Below are 17,811 nucleotides of genomic sequence, written 5' to 3' on the forward strand. Positions count from 1 at the left end.
TGTGGCCATATTGCACCTCCCAAGGTTTTTGCAGTACTTTGATCCAAGCCCGAGGCGGGAATCGAACCCGCGACCTTTGGGTTGCCGGGCAGGTACTTTACCCACTCGGCTAGCCCGGTCGGCCACATTGACAAATGTAAAGTACTACATATGGGAAACAGTAACCCCAGAGCAACGTATCAACTCTGCGGTACTACACTGACAGTGGTGGAGAATGAAAAGGACCTGGGGGTAATTGTGCAGGCAGATATGAAGTTCTCTGAACAGCGCAGACGAGCTGCAAGAGTAGCTCATGGTGTCTAGTCAATGATATACAGGAATTTTTCTAGCAGGGATAAGGAGGTGATTATTCCCTTGTATAAGGCAATGGTTAGGCCATATCTTGAGTACTGTATACAGGTCTGGAGGCCTCATTTCAAGAAGGATGTAGAACTGCTGGAACGGGTACAGAGAAGGGCAACAAGATTAGTGAATGGAACAATGGGTTGCTCTTACGAAGAAAGGCTTAAGTTTTGCAAATTACAGAGTCTGGAGACTAGGCACCGGCGAGGTGATCTGATAGAGGTGTATAAAGCTTTGAATGGTTTGAGCATGCTCAATGCCAATGGGATTCTTCATCTTGCTCAGAATAATCACCTCAGAGGGCATAAATTCAAATTGAGGAAGGACGGATGTCGGATAGATGTGCGGAAATTTGCCTCTGGCCAGCGGGTGGTTGGTTGGTGGAACCGACTTCCATCACTTGTTGTAGAAGTTGATAGCCTAAACAAATTTAAAGCTCAACTGGACAGGTATTTCGAACGAACAGATGGGTGAAATGGGAGTGGGTTTTTTTTTTTTTTTTTTTTTTGGCTGATGCTGAATAAGCTTGCTTTCTTGCATCATATGCCTCTACTAATGCTAATGCTAATGCTAACAAAAGGGATGAATCAAATTGGTCCACTTGATATTGATGGTTCAACTGTTATAATATAATGTTGATGATCCTGCTCAGGTGGCTAACAAACTAAATCAGTATTTTGCATCTACATTCACGCATAAGGCGTTATTCAGGGAGGGAAATGCCAGAAGTTAATTAAACTCTGGCAGAGAGCAAGATGATTTTGTAATAACTGAGAGGAAAGTGGAGGAGAAATTGTTGAAGATAAACATAAAAAAGGCACCTAGGGTGGATGAGATCTATCCAGTTATATTAAAGGAGGCAGCAAAGGAAGTAAGTAAACACTTAGCCATAACTATTAGCATTAGCATTAGTAGAGGCATATGATGCAAGAGAGCAAGCTCATGCAGCATCTGACAAAAAAAAAAAAAAAAACGGCTCCCATTTCACCCATCCATTAATTCCAGGTACCTGTCCAGCTTAGCCTTAAATTGATTTAGGCTATCAATTTCCACAACAAGGGATGGAAGTCTGTTCCACCACCCAATTACCCGCTGGCTAAAGGCAAACTTTTGCACATTTATCCTACATCTGTCTTTCCCCAATTTGAATTTATGCCCTCTCAGATGATTATTCTGAGCAAGATAAAAAATACCATCAGCATTGAGCATGCTCAAACCATTCAAGGCATTATACACCTCAATCAGATCACCTCACAGGTGCCTAGTCTCCAGACATTGCAATTTGCAAACTTTAAGCCTTTCTTCGGGAGAGCAACTGTTTGTTCCATTCACTAATCTTGTTGCCCTTCTCTGTAATCGTTCGAACAGCTCTACATCCTTCTTAAAATGAGGCCTCCATACCTGTATAGAGTACTCAAGGTGTGGCCTGATCATTTCCTTATACAAGGGGATACTCACCTCCTGATCCCTGCTAGAAAAATTCCTGTATATCATTGACAAGACACTATGAGCTACTCTTGCAGACCGTCTGCACTGATCAGAAAACTTCATATGTTGTATTTGGTTTTTAGGAGCATTAGCAACTAAGGCCATATTGCTTCGGGGATATGCAGTGGTCATTCTCTGATCTTTCCGCATCCTCCTTATTTAGTGGTCATGGGCTCGAACCCCGGTCTAATCAAGAAGCATGTGCTACGCACTGCTGCTCCTGCCCACCTGACTACGGAGGCACCATAAAACTTCGTATCTGCCTGCAGAAGTACCCCCAGGTCCTTTTTGTTCTCTACCACTATCGGTGTAGTACCACAGAGTTGAAACGTCACTCTGGGGTTCCTGCTTCCCATATGTAGTACTTTACATTTGTCAATGTTAAACTTCAGTTGCCATCTCTCAGCCCATCTGCTCAACTTTTCTAGATCCAGTTGCAGCAGCGTACTGTCATTAGTGTCCATAACAACCCTGCCAACCTTCGTATCATCTGCAAACTTGGACATTAAGCTTGATATACCATCATCAATATCATTTATAAATACAGAAAACAACAATGGATCCAACACTGAACCCTGAGGGACTCCACTAATTACATTAGTCCACGATGAGCAGTGTCCATTGATTACCACTCTCTGTCTTCTCCCACTCACCATGCCTTTATCCTTAGCAGCAATTTTCCTCCAATGCCACACTGCTCCAATTTATGCAGCAATCTTCCATGTGCAACAGTATCAAAAGCCTTTCTAAGATTCAAATATATGATATCAAAGTTATTCCCTGCATCCAGTTTCTTAGTGACCACCTCATAGTATCCAATCAAATTGGTCAGGCAAGACTTTCCCTTAACAAAACCATGCTGTGTCCGAGCTATAACTGAAATCCTGTCTAGATAATCCTGCAGTGCTTCCTTATGAGAGTTTCCTTGGACTCAGGGGAGATACCCATGGCCTGGAGATGTTGAAATGTGACCCCAATTCACAAAGGAGGATCAAAGGGCAAAACAAGTAATTATAGACCTGTTAGTTTAACTTCTGTTCCAAGAAAATTAATGGAGGCACTGGTTAAAGAAGCACTGCAGGATCATCTAGACAAGACTTCAGTTATAGCTTGGACACAGCATGGTTTTATTAAGGGAAAATCTTGCCTGACTAATTTGATTGGATACTATGATGTAGTCACAAAGGAACTGAATGCAGGGAATAACTTCGATATTATATATTTGGATCTTAGAAAGGCTTTTGATACTGTTGCACATGGAAGACTGCTGCACAAATTGGAGCAGTGTGGCATTGGAGGCAAACTGCTGCTATGGATAAATGGATGGTTGAGTGGGAAAAGACAGAGAGTGGTAATCAATGGACACTGCTCATCGTGGACTAATGTTATTAGTGGAGTCCCTCAGGGTTCAGTGTTGGGGTCCACTGTTGTTTTCTGTATTTATAAATGATATTGATGATGGTACATCAGGCTTAATGTCCAAGTTTTCAGACAATACAAAGGTTGTATTGTTAAGGACACTAATGACAGTATGCTGCTGCAACAATATCTAGAAAAGTTGAGCAGATGGGCTGAGAGGTGGCAACTGAAGTTTAACATTGACCAATGTAAAGTATTACATATTGGAAGCAGTAATCTCAGAGTAACGTATCAACTGTGTGGTACTACATTGACAGTGGTAGAGAATGAAAAGGACCTGGGGGTAATTGTGCAGGCAGATATGAAGTTTTTTGAGCAGTGCAGATGGTCTGCAAGAGTAGCTCAATGTGTCTTGTCAATGATATACAGAAATTTTTCTAGTAGGAATAAGGAAGTGATTATCCCCTTGTACAAGGCAATGGTCAGGCCACACCTTGAGTACTGTATACAGGTCTGGAGGCCTCATTTTAAGAAGGATGTACAGCTGTTGGAACAAGTACAGAGAAGGGCTACAAGATTAGTGAACAGAACGAAGGGTTGCTCTTATGAAGAAAGGCTTAAATTTTGCAAATTGCAGTGTCTGGAGACTAGGCACCTGCGAGGTGATCTGACTGAGGTGTATAAGGCCTTGAATAGGTTGAACAAGCTGAATGCTGATGGGATTCTTGCTCAGAATAATCGCCTGAGAGGGCATAAATTCAAATTGAGGAAAGACAGTTGTAGGATAGATGTGCAGAAGTTTGCATTTAGCCAGGTGGTAGTTGGTTGGTGGAACAGACTTCCATCTTTTGTTGTGGAGGTTGATAGCCCAAATAAATTTAAGGCTGAGCTGGACAGGTATTTGGAACGAATGGAGGGGTGAAATGGGAGTGGGTTTTTTTTTTTTTTTTTTTTCTTTTGGCTGATGCTGCATAAGCTTGCTTTCTTGCATCATATGCCTCTACTAATGTTAATGGTCAAATTTTATTGTTGTGAACATAACCCCTATTTTGAACATTACATCTTTGGGAAATAAATTTTTGCTTTAACAGTTTTTGCTTTATGAGCACACGCTTGGAATGAATTAACTTGTAAAGTTGGAAACTAACTGTATTTATATATATATATTTTTTTTTGGGTAGTGCAGAAAAAGCCTGTTGCTCCCTTGCACTATATAGCTAATACTAATTCTAATCCAGGAGCTCACCTTTAGATGGATTAAGTCATGGAATTTTATAAACCATTTGGGTCAATATCTAAATATCTAAAATGTAGCTTGGGCTAGTTTACGATTGTGTGTGTGTGTGTGTGTGTGTGTGTGTGTGTGTGTGTGTGTGTGTGTGTGTGTGTGTGTGTGTGTCAAAGCATGCGAAACTATGAGGCAGCATTAAGAGCTTCACGGTGCTATTCCTTCAAGAACCCAAGTTTCTATTGGAGCAACTTTCACCCAAGACCAAACTCTAGCTACAGTGTTAAAAAGGCACCTAAAAATTTATTCCCCTCATCATGATACCTAATGTGTGGTTTTTGAGACAATCTGGCATTTGAGCTTACTTTCCAGAAAACAAATCATCAAATACCAACCAGACATGCCTGGTATTTGATCAATCAATTTGTCTGTGTAAATTTTACAATACATTGTTAATATTTAGGTAAAACTACATAACCTTCATTATTCTCGCATGTCGAAAATCATAAAATTTCAGCTGGTTCAATGAAATTTCAATTTCTGGGTATAGATGAGCATAAATTTCTGCATTGAACCTGTACAAAGTAACTTTTTTTTAATATACCTCTCAATTGTTTAGATGAGAAAGATATTTTTTCTAGAAAATTGTTAAAAACTGTACAATTAAATTTAAATTATAACTTATAGAATAATAATTCTGAGAGCATTATAACTAATGCTCTCTGCATTATTATTTTGAATAAAGTTTCAATTTAGTTTTCTTATATTTAAATCAGCATTTCTTACTAAAATCTATCCCCCCCCCACCTCTAATGAGAATTTTTTTTTTTTGGTGCCTAAATTCCTTCATGTGTATGTCCATCATTTTTATGGAACCATCCAGCAAGCCTCTTCCCATCCAGAAGGAATTCAAACACAGTTTTACCATAAGGTGTAAATACTATGCTGCCTAAAAGGTTTCAATTTCTACAGAATTATTTGCTGTTTAAAAGAAAAGTAATGCTAAGAGCAAAAGCTTAGTTTATTCAATGCTGAGAAAGCAACATTTATTGTATGGTATATGTCAAGAAACAAGCCAGAAGTTGGAGATAATCCATGATGAACGACTGAAGTTAACCAAGTTCACCCCTTCACCCACTGGAGAAGTACCTGATATTCAACATTTAAGGAACTGATAAAAGGCAATTAAAAAGTAATGGCTATTTGTGCAAAGGTCATTCTGTAAAACTGGAAATTAGAATGTAGTAAGCATTAGCTGAACATATTCTATAACATTTCCCTATGGTTACAGATTTATGATACTAAGAAAGAAAGAAATAAAAATATTAATATATATAAATATACTAAACAAAACATCAACATATAAATCATATTAGTTAACTAAATGATGGTACCTTCCAGCATCTCGAGAAACAACTGCAGGAACATCAACTCCAGATGAGTTCACCTCATGTGAAACCTGAGACATGTTTAACTTGCTACATAGGACCTTAGGACCACAGTGGACACAACAGTTTTCTGAAGGTAGCTTTCCTCGAATATCAGATGCTGTATATCCATTGTTATTAGCTATCTGTTCTAGTTGTAGTGTGTTTGAAAGTGCAGACATTCCACAGTGGACAATTAACTGTAACAAAATATAATAATAAATTATTATTACAAATCTGTAAAAACAAAAATTGATCACTGCAATTTATATACCATTCCATGGAGTAAAATATGTAAACATGGTTTCCTTTTTGCACAGGGTGACTGTAAAGTTTGTTTAACCTAGTTTTTGGTTTTAACCTAGTAATCTGGAGACCAAATAAATAGGTTTAACATGTACGTATCTTTTTGACAGAGGGCTTATAGCTTATACAAATAAGCACAATCCATCCTCGGTTATGCACATGATATTTGAAACCACTTCAGTGATGTTTTATATTAACTCCTGCAGTGAGCTGAAATTTTTCACAAAAACTTACTCTTTCAGACATTCCTATAGGAAGAAAATTTTTATTATTATTTTTATTATCATCTGTTTATTAACCTTAGGTTCACCCCCTGAACAGTCAGTGGGCTAGGAGGGTGTACAAATATATATTTTAAAAATACGTGCACAATTTTATACGAATTTTTGATATTTAAAATAATGACATTGTTTAGAAATTATATTCACATAATAGCAGTAACTTTAAAATAAAATTGATATTAAATTAATATTGTAATTACAAATACAGGTTGTCCTACATATCATTTTTTCTGTCATTACAATTTGCTTTGCTTTTACAATATATTTTTGCATTAAATTATTTACATTTCTCATATAAATAAAGCTCACATTTTATAGTAGTTCAGGTGATTCGGTCCAGATTTCATCCATAATTTGGCTTCTGTATCTTCTATTTTCTCCAAACTTATTTGGATCTATGGAGGTGTTGAAGCATTGAATCATGTTATACGGGAACATTCCTTTTAGGGAGTCTAGGATAGTGAGCTCCATCCTAAGTGGACGTTGCCCACTCTGGTGGTTTCTATTGCTTGCTTTGGGAAGTGAGATAATATCCTCTATCAATGGGGCATCAATCTGACGGGTTAGCAGCTTAGAGGATGTGGACAGATTTTTTTTTTAAGAACAGTGAGCTTCCAGGGGGTCATGCCTAGATTGATTAGAAGAATAGATTTGGAGATGATAAACGGGCTTCCTCCCAGACGGGTCAGCCACCGCAGAATCCAGTATTCCATTGCCAAGAATCTGTTATGCAGAGAGGCAGGTGCTGAGGACCAGATTTCAGATGCATATAAAGGTATAGGAGTGAGACACCGATCAATGTATTGACAAAGCAAATTGATGTTGTGGCAGCCTACAAGCTCCTAGAGGATAGCCCAGAATGCAGCATAGGTCTTTTTCTTTGTCTTGAGGATGTGATCTTCGAAATTTAAATCTTCATCCCACGTTAACCCTAGGTCAGTATGCAATGATACTTTTGGAATCGTCTTGCCATTAACTACAACTCGGATGTCATTTCTGAAATTCCTCTTCATAATTGTCATGTGGGCTGACTTTGCATTGTTTAGTTGGAGTCGAGCTAGCTGTAAATAATCTATTAATTGTTGAATTTGATTGGAGGTTTGATTATTAATTTCTTGAATCTGTTTGGGGTCTTTTGAAATAATAAAAAATTTTAAATCATCGGCGAAGGAGCAGAAATTTGGATATGCAGCATTGTTCACGTAGAATTGCAAAGAGGGTGGTCGACCACCTCACCCTTGTTGCATAGATAGTTTTTTGGTGAGATCCGTTTTCTATAATTAGCTCTCTCCGGTGTAGTAAAGAATCCAGAATGCTGACTATTTGGTTTGATGCCTTGAAATATTCTTTTAGGATGTATAAAAGGGTTGGGATTGACACAGTATCATAAGCACATTTAATAAAAAAAAAATAATAATGTCCAGTTCAGCTCTCTCGTTCAGGGCCTTTTGTGCTATGAAGAGAGTATCGAGGAGATTTGAGGTCGTGGACCTGTGGTGTAGGACTGTGTGGAGGTAAGGTGGTCAGTGAGAAAAACAGTGCTGGATAATTACTGGTTGTATTAGTTTTTCAAAATTTTTAATAAAGTACATCCTATGGCAATTGGACGGAAGTCTTTAGCAGTCTTGGGGTTTCCAATTTTAGGGACTGGTTTGACATAATAATTTGATAAGGTCATGTCTGGAAATTGTGGTGGCCAAAGTCTGTTCAAGTTTTCAACCTGTTATGTGGAGACTCTTGAAGTGTGTAATCTGCATCCAGAGCCGCGCCAACCCAGTGGTGCAAGTGGTGTACTGCACCAGGGCAGCAATGACTAAGGGGTGGCAGAGTCCGAGAGGTTGGTAAAGACCAATTGTAAACTAAAAGAGACGGCAAAGACTAAGGAGACTAAAAGTTCAATGTATCGAACAATGTGTTTTGTGGTATTTTATATTAACAAATAATGAATTTTAAATTAAAAACTTTTTTTTTTTTCAATATTTCCCAGATGTCTGATAGAAGGAAACAACTCTCTGGTTATGAATACAGAAAAAGGAAAAAAATGAAAAGCAACCAAACAAAATAAACACCGTGTGTACCGTGTACGCACAAAAGATATTTTATTTTATGTGAAAACATCCTTGGCTTGGACGAGGTTAAAGGGGTTTAGTATGAAAAGAAACCAAACATGTTTAACATTTTAAAGCAATTATTTTTTTTTCGACAATTTCATGAATTTGAGGTTGCAGTACGTGTTCAGTAAGTAATTTACTTACAATGGCTTTGTGGTAGCTAAAGTATGATACATACACTTGAGATTGTAAAAAGTGTAAATGTCTTTGAAACACCAAATCAATTATAGTTCCATGATTACAGATCTAGAAGTATTTAACATTAGTCCAAGTTTATTTTCTAAGATATCAGTCAAAAGGTTTGGATTGAATATCTGCAAAATTAATGTTGAAATCTCCACTATCATTGGTATTCGGTCGCATTTCTTGTGAGAAAACTGTTGTAGCAATGCAGCTCCTTCAATCATGTCAGGAAGTAAAACGAAATGGATGAATTCAATGATGTGTTCGATCTTTTGGTTAGGTGAAATGTAAATGACTACCGACAATATTGTTTGACCATCAGGAAGAAGGCATTCAGCTGCACAAATGTCTCCAACAGGTCTAACACTCAGATTTTCCAACAGTTTGTTGATAAATCACTTCTATATGAGAAGTAACAACATGAGTACAATTTTCTCTCTTATAATAAACTGTTAAACCACCAACTTGTTGATCTTTTAGTTTGAATTGAATGACACAAATGAACTTAGGTCTGCTTACTTCTTTGTTATTTAACCACGTTTCAGAAAGTAGAAGTAAATCGGATTGTTGTGTGACTGCATCAGTGAGATCGTCACTGTGAGCACGTAAACTTTGACAATTTACCGTTAGAATGGAAAGATCTTGTTGTTTACTGATTAAGTAAACAACAAGATCGTATAAAGTATCTTGCACAGTAAACAGAGGATTACTCGACAACTTGATCATTTCAGCTTGAAATGCAAAAGTGGATGTAACATGTAGCTTTTCTCAGTCCATGATAAAATTTCTTTTCTCCATTTGCAGAAATAATGTAAAGATCATTGATATCAGTAACTCGAGATAATGCAACATAAACTAGTTGTTCGTGACATTTCTAATATTCATAAACTATGGAATAGAAAGTACCTCCCTGAGATTAATGGATGGTAATAGCACAAGCTGTTATTAGTTGAAAATGATTTCATTTAGCCGAGATCATTCTGTTGTTATTCAACAAAACACTCATACTACTTCTTTCGATCAGGACGGCTTCTAAATCGATTTCTATAGCCACAGCAAACGGATAGCCTTCATTCTAGCAAGTTTACCCACAGCAGATGATCCTGGAAATCCTTCAAAGATGATCTTTCAAAGCCTGTATGGCTTTGAAGAAGCTTGTCAATGAGAAGTCAATGTAGAAGGTTGATGTTGATCAAAATCTTGAGAAGCAGAATTTATTAAACTCTGCATTTTTTTTTTTTTTTTTTTGTTCTCTATGTTTTTGAACTTGTTCTTTTATCAATGTGGGAAGCTTCTTCGGTGGCTCTGAAGCTTTTATTCTTGCATACTTCTCTTGATTTCCCTCAGCTGGAGTTTTAGCCATCTTTGAAATGCTTTTATAGATATTTTTTCAATTCAATAGTTAGCGAAATACATTTGTAGACTAGTATGATGTCATAACCACAAACTTCTCCAAGAAGTTACTGTTTGTTGAAGTGATTGTTTTATTGTTGTGTTCTTGAATCAAAGTCATTTAAATTTTAAGCAAAGAAATGGTTTTGTGTGAAAGAATATTCTTTAATAAAATCTGTAGATTTTATTAAAGTCTGAATTTTTTTCATTCTCCATGTTTTTGAACTCATTCCTTTTTGACACGAGAGGCTTCTTTAGTTCTTCAAAGCTTTTATGGTTGCATAATATTACTACCCGCTGCTTGCTCTACAGCGGTGTTTCCCAACGTGGGTCCCACGCCCCACATGGGGGAAATTTGATTGTTCAGGGGGGCAATTCAAAAATTGCTCGTCTAGAGTTTGAAACAACCGCCTACTATGACTTAACTTGTACAAAAGAACAATTGTTGGTAAAGTCTCTGTTTATTGCTCATACTGCAACTGTCAATCATACTCTTGAGGCTAGTTATAAAATTTCTTTACTCATTGCTAAATCTGGGAAAAATCATACTATAGGAGAGAATTTAATCAAACCATCAATATCAGCATTTCTTAAAACAGTTCTGGAAAAAGATGACAAAGACGTGAAAGCTAAGCCACTCAATAACAATACTGTTAGCGGAAGAACAGATGAAATGAGTGAAGATATTGAAATACAACTTGTTGGAAAGCTGAAAACAAGAAAATTCTCAGTGCAAATGGATGACTCAACTTTGAGAGACAGTGAAGCCGTACTGATAACTTATGTAAGATATATTGATAAAGGTAATTTTGCTGAAGAAATGTTATTCTGTAAATCGTTAGAGAGCACCATTACCTCCAAAGATATATATAATAAGCTAAAAAATTACTTAGATGACAATAATATATCAATGAAAAATATAACATCTTGCGCTGCAGATGGTGCTCCTAATAATTTAAATTCTATACAGTGGGACCAACTGATGATGTTACCAACAGCAAATTCAAAATGGGAAGCATTCAAAGAACTTATCTTGGAAGCTACTAGGCTTTACATACCAATTAAGAAATATTGTTCAAGGTTTAGGCCTAAGTGGACGTCAGATGAACTAATGAGACATATGGCAGAGAAGAAAAATGCATGGGATACTTACAAATTAACACATGACACAGAAGCCTATGATAGATACAAGTTGATATGCAACCAAGTTACAAAGGAGGTTAGGCAGGCGAAGGCAGATTACGAGAAATCCTGGCAAGGGATGCAAAGAAAAACAGCAAAGAGTTCTTTACTTATGTAAACTCTAGAAGGAAGGGGATGAATCAGATTGGTCCACTTGATATTGATGGGTCAACTGTTGATGATCCTGCTCAGGCAGCTAACAAACTAAATGAATATTTTGCATCGACATTCACACATGAGGAGTTATTCAGCGAGGGGAATGCCAGAGGTGTATTCAACTCTAGCAGTAAGCTACAGAATCTTGAAATAACTGGGAGTAAAGTGGAGGAGAAACTGTTGAAGATAAACACAAGAAAGGCACCCGGGGTGGATGGGATCTATCCAGTTATATTAAAGGAGGCAGCAAAGAAGTAAGCAAACCCTTAGCCATAATTATGAGAGCTTCCTTGGACTCAGGGGAGGTACCCATAGACTGGAAATGTGCAAATGTGACCCCAATTCACAAAGGAGGATCAAAGGCTGACACAAGTAATTATAGACCTGTGAGCTTAACTTCTGTTCCAGGAAAATTAATGGAGGCACTGGTTAAAGAAGCACTGCAGGATCATTTAGACAAGACTTCAGTTATAGCTCGGACACGGCATGGTTTTGTTAAGGGGAAGTCTTGCCTGACCAATTTGATTGGATACTATGATGCAGTCACAAAATAACTGGATGCAGGGAATAGCTTTGATATTATATACTTGGATCTTAGAAAGGCTTTTGATACTGTTGCACATGGAAGACTGCTACACAAATTGGAGCAGTGTGACATTGGAGGCAAATTGCTGCTATGGATAAAGGGGTGGTTGAGGGGGAGAAGACAGAGAGTGGTAATCAATGGACACTGCTCATCGTGGACTAATGTTATTAGTGGAGTTCCTCAGGGTTCAGTGTTGGGTCCGTTGTTGTTTTCGGTGTTTATGAATGATATTGATGATGGGATATCAAGTTTAATGTCCAAGTTTGCAGACGATACAAAGGTTGGCAGGGTTGTTAAGGACACTACTGACACTATGCTGCTGCAACAGGATCTGGAAAGGTTGAACAGATGGGCTGAGAGGTGGCAAATGAAGTTTAACATTGACAAATGTAAAGTACTACATATGGGAAACAGCAACCCCAGAGCAACGTATCAACTCTGTGGTACTACACCGACAGTGGTAGAGAATGAAAGGGACCTGGGGGTGGTCGTGCAGGCAGATATGAAGTTCTCCGAGCAGTGCAGACGGGCTGCAAGAGTAGCTCTTGGTGTATTGTCAATGATATATAGGAATTTTTCTAGCAGTGATAAGGAGGTGATTATTCCCTTGTATAAGGCAATGGTCAGGCCACACCTAGAGTACTGTATACAGGTCTGGAGGCCTCATTTCAAGAAGGATGTAGAGCTGCTGGAATGAGTACAGAGAAGGGCAACAAGATTAGTGAATGGAACAAAGGGGTGCTCTTACGAAGAAAGGCTTAAGTTTTGCAAATTACAGTGTCTGGAGACTAGGCACCAGCGAGGTGATCTGATAGAGGTGTATAAAGCCTTGAATGGTTTGAGCATGCTCAACGCTGATGGGATTCTTCCTCTAGCTCCGAATAATCACCTGAGAGGGCATAAATTCAAATTGAGGAAAGACAGATGTAGGATAGACGTGCGGAAATTTGCCTTTAGCCAGTGGGTGGTTGGTTGGTGGAACAGACTTCCAACCCTTGTCGTGGAGGTTGATAGCCTAAATAAGTTTAAGGCTCAGCTGGACAGGTATTTTGAACGGAAGTGGAAGTGGTTTTTTTTTTTTTTTTTGGCTGATGCTGCATAATCTTGCTTTCTTGCATCAAATGCCTCTACTAATGCTAATATGATGGGCAAGAAAAATGGCTGCTTAAAATTGATGAAAGATGAGAATCCAGAAATGCTTCTTGTGCATTGTGTTATTCATAGGGAAAACTTGTGTCTCTTCAAGCTTTTTTGTGAAGAACAAAATGAAGACTATGTGAGACTTTTACTTCACACTGAAGTAAGGTGGCTCTCGAAAGGGAACTGCTTGAAAAGATTTATGGAACTATTAGTGACTTTTTAAGTGATAAACCTAAAATGAAGCATCTGTTAACGGTCGATGGTAAAGCATTTGTGAGTTATTTAGCCGATATCTTTGAAAAACTAAATATATTAAATAAACTACTTCAAGGAACAAATAAAACTCTCGTCGGTGCAAAAGCGAAGACATTTGGTTTCATTACATTTATTAAATTATGTCAAAAATATATTTTTTAAAAAAATTTGAACAGTTTCGTTGTCTGCAAAAATGTGAAGTGACTGATACCGCTGTATTTGTTATTGTTGATCATCTGAAAATTCTGTCCGATGATTTAAAAGAAAGGTTTTTTGATTTAAAACAAATTGATTTTCCAACCTGGATGATGCAACCAATGTTAGTGGATTTGTCTGATGTATCAATGCAGTACCAAGAGGAATTCTCAGAAATGCAAAATGATGAGTCAGTTAAAACTTTATTCAATATAAAAGAAGCGATGGCATGGCTTTGTGATGAAACAGAAATTAAATACCCAAATTCAACCAACTTTGCAAGAGAGCTATTGTTACCGTTTCCATCTTCATATTTAGCTGAATGTGGATTTAGTGCCATAAATGATTTGTTACTAAAGAAAAGAAATCGACTGGATATCACAATGTCTATTATATGTTTTGAAAATTTACTTACTATTTTTTTATTAATAATTTCCTAATGATTTCTTCCTAAAATCTAAGTCTCGTGTCCTGAACAAGTTGTAATTAGGCTTCATTTAGGGAATAATTCAATTTTTGAATATAAAAAATATGTATATCGGTGTTTCCCAACGTTACATAGGGGGCATCAGAATTTTAGAAAGACTTAGGTGGGGCATGGTAAAGAAAAGGTTGGGAAACACCGCTCTACAGAATCAATATTACTGACTGAGTTAGCGGTCTTTAGGAAGTGACATCATTTCTGTATCTTAGTATGAACTTACTATTTACCCTACCAAATCAATGTTAGTAACTGAGTTAGCATCGTTAGCACCATATAGGAAGTGATGTCACTTGCGTCATTTAAAATCTAAATGGTCAGCTTTCTTCATTACCAATCAATTCCATCATTTCTGTTACAAAAAAATTTTGTTACCAATCAATTGCATCGACATTCACACATGAGGAGTTATTCAGAGAGAGGGGAATACCAGAGGCGTATTCAACTCTGACAGTAAGCTAGAGAATCTTGTAATAACTGAGAGTAAAGTGGAGGAGAAATTGTTGAAGATAAACACAAGAAAGGCACTGACGTGGATGGGATCTATCCAGTTATATTAAGGGAGGCAGCAAAGGAAGTAAGCAAACCCTTAGCCATAATTATGAGAGCTTCCTTGGACTCAGGGGAGGTACCCACAGACTAGAGATGTGCAAATGTGACCCCAATTCACAAAGGAGGATCAAAGGCTGACACAAGTAATTATAGACCTGTGAGTTTAACTTCTGTTCCAGGAAAATTAATGGAGGCACTGGTTAAAGAAGCACTGCAGGATCATCTAGACAAGACTTCAGTTACAGCTCGGACACAGCATGGTTTTGTTAAGGGGAAGTCTTGCCTGACCAATCTGATTGTATACTATGATGCAGTCACTAAAGAACTGGATGCAGGGAATAGCTTTGATATTATATACTTGGATCTTAGAAAGGCTTTTGATACTGTTGCACATGGAAGACTCCTACACAAATTGGAGCAGTGTGACATTGGAGGCAAATTGCTGCTATGGATAAAGGGGTGGTTGAGGGGGAGAAGACAGAGAGTGGTAATCAATGGACACTGCTCATCGTGGACTAATGTTATTAGTGGAGTCCCTCAGGGCTCAGTGTTGGGTCCATTATTGTTTTCTGTATTTATAAATGATATTGATGATGGTATATCAAGCTTAATGTCCAAGTTTGCAGATGATACAAAAGTTGGCAGGGTTGTCAAGGACACTACTGACACTATGCTGCTGCAACAGGATCTGGAAAGGTTGAGCAGATGGGCTGAGAGGTGGCAAATGAAGTTTTACATTGACAAATGTAAAGTACTACACATGGGAAACAGCAACCCCAGAGCAACGTATCAACTCTGTGGTACTACACTGACAGTGGTAAAGAATGAAAGGGACTTGTGGGTGGTTGTGCAGGCAGATATGAAGTTCTCTGAGCAGTGCAGACGGGCTGCAAGAGTTGACAATACTCATTGACAATACTCATGGAGTATTGTCAATGATATACAGGAATTTTTCCAGCAGGGATAAGGAGGTGATTATTCTCTTGTATAAGGCAATGGTCAGGCCACACCTAGAGTACTGTATACAGGTCTGGAGGCCTCATTTCAAGAAGGATGTAGAGCTGCTGGAACGAGTACAGGGAAGGGCAACGAGATTAGTGATGGAACAAAGGGGTCCTCTTATGAAGAAAGGCTTAAGTTTTACAAATTACGGTGTCTGGAGGCTAGGCACCAGCGAGGTGATCTGATAGAGGTGTATAAAGCCTTGAATGGTTTAAGCATGCTCAATGCTGATGGAATTCTTCCTCTTGCTCAGAATAATCACCTGAGAGGGCATAAATTCAAATTGAGGAAAGACAAATGTAGGATAGACGTGCGGAAATTTTCCTTTAGCCAGTGGGTAGTTGGTTGGTGGAACAGACTTCCATCCCTTGTCGTGGAAGTTGATAGCCTAAATAAATTTAAAGCTCAGCTGGACAGGTATTTCGAACGAATGGAGGGGTGAAGTGGAAGTGTTTTTTTTTTTTTTTTTTTTGGTGATGCTGCATAAGCTTGCTTTCTTGCATCATATGCCTCTACTAATACTAATACTAATTGCAATGATACAAAGGTTGGCAAGGTTGTTAATGACAGTAATGATAGTACGCTACTGCAACAGGATCTGGAAAAGTTGAGCAGATGAGTTGAGGGGTAGCAACTGAAGTTTAACACAGACAAATGTAAAGTATTGCATATGGGTAGGAGCAGTGCTTTTTTTGTAAAAAAAAAAGTAGGTGCCGGTACTGATTCTTTGCTATCAGAAAAAATTTTAAATTAAAAGAATATAAAAAGTACTGTAAAATTTTTTTTTCCTGATATTGTTACTTTAGTAATAATGTTTTTAGAATAAGAACAACAAATTAAGTATATTAACACAGTTTATTAAGCATAAATTCATGTATGTAAAAAAATAAGTAAAATGTGAGTAAAATAAAAAATAATAACATAAGTAAAAATAATTTCATAATAAAGTGTTTTTAGAATATTCCAAATTTTCATTAAATTCTCATCGGACACCTTATGCTGACTTCTTTTCTTCCTCTTTGTGTGTCAGTTGAATGACGTTTCCAAAGAAGCCATGAATCGACATATTTTGCTGGATCGAAACGGGTTAGAGATGATCCTAGAGTTTTAAGAAACAGTAGTGAAGAAACTTTTTTTGTCATCAACAAAGCGCTGGTTGGGTTGGCGATCAGATTCACTTATGAAAATCCTCGTTCACATTCACTCGATGAAATTGGTATCGTACTCAGGGCATTCCTCAAATGCTTCAATTCTTCCGAAACCTTCTTATCAATTAGGTATCCCTGAAATCCCCAAATTGCATTTAACTGTGACCTAATTGACAATTTTCTAACTTAATTTTCACCAAATGCCGACAATCCATGTTTAGAAGAATTAATACGTTCATTGTCCTTGTTTTCCTTCTCTCGTCATCAGTATTGTCACTAGCTCTTAAATTTGAATTTTTTCTTTTCTTTTTTTTGAAACTGTCCAAAATGACGGTGTCATTCGGATATTCAGGTACTGTGACCATGTAAACAGAGATAGGGAAAATTTATTGAAAAATGTGGATAACGCACTTCCGCGAAACAACAGATGATTATTTGTCGGGGTAAAAGAAAATCACTTTTATAATTCTCAAATGGGGCATTTACAGTTGATTCACTAGGTGTCCAACCTAAGGCCCGCGAGGAAAGTGAATTAAACAGCATTCTAAATTTTTTTAATTATCAAAACAATTTTCTCATTAAATATTTTGTTCAGTAAATGTAATTGTCTATTGTACTTAATAAAAGTTTTGAATATTTTCAATTTTACTTTTACATACAACAAGATATGGAAAATGTAACACACTAAATAAATCTAACTTTGAATTTTTTTGAATATGAACATGTACAGAGACAGAAACCCCATGACCTGCCTTGGCAGCCTGTCTGCATTGCTCAGAAAACTTCATATCTGACTGCACAATTACTCCCAGGTCTTTTTCATTTTCTACCACCTTAAGTGTAGTACCACACAGTTGGTACGTTTCTCTGGGGTTACTTCTAACCACGTGTTAATTTGTATGTATCCCATGCATTTTTCTTCTCTGCCATATGCCTCATTAGTTCATCTGACATCCATTTAGGCCTAAACCTTGAACAATATTTCTCAGTTGGTATG

General features: G+C 37.5%; 1 protein-coding gene across 1 annotated transcript in view; it reads right to left on the minus strand.

Annotated features, from left to right (window-relative positions):
* Nucleotides 1–17,811, minus strand: part of LOC150090495 (pyroglutamyl-peptidase 1) — a 91,086-nt gene that overhangs the window by 25,156 nt on the left and 48,119 nt on the right. The window contains exon 4 of the mRNA XM_090378186.1: nucleotides 5,812–6,044. Within this exon, the coding sequence (XP_090234312.1) occupies nucleotides 5,812–6,044 (233 nt within the window). The remainder of the gene's footprint in view (nucleotides 1–5,811; nucleotides 6,045–17,811) is intronic.

Source organism: Mastigoproctus giganteus, chromosome 1 (genome assembly GCF_048544385.1).
Source record: "Mastigoproctus giganteus isolate SK-2022 chromosome 1, ASM4854438v1, whole genome shotgun sequence".
Lineage (NCBI taxonomy): Eukaryota > Metazoa > Arthropoda > Arachnida > Uropygi > Thelyphonidae > Mastigoproctus > Mastigoproctus giganteus.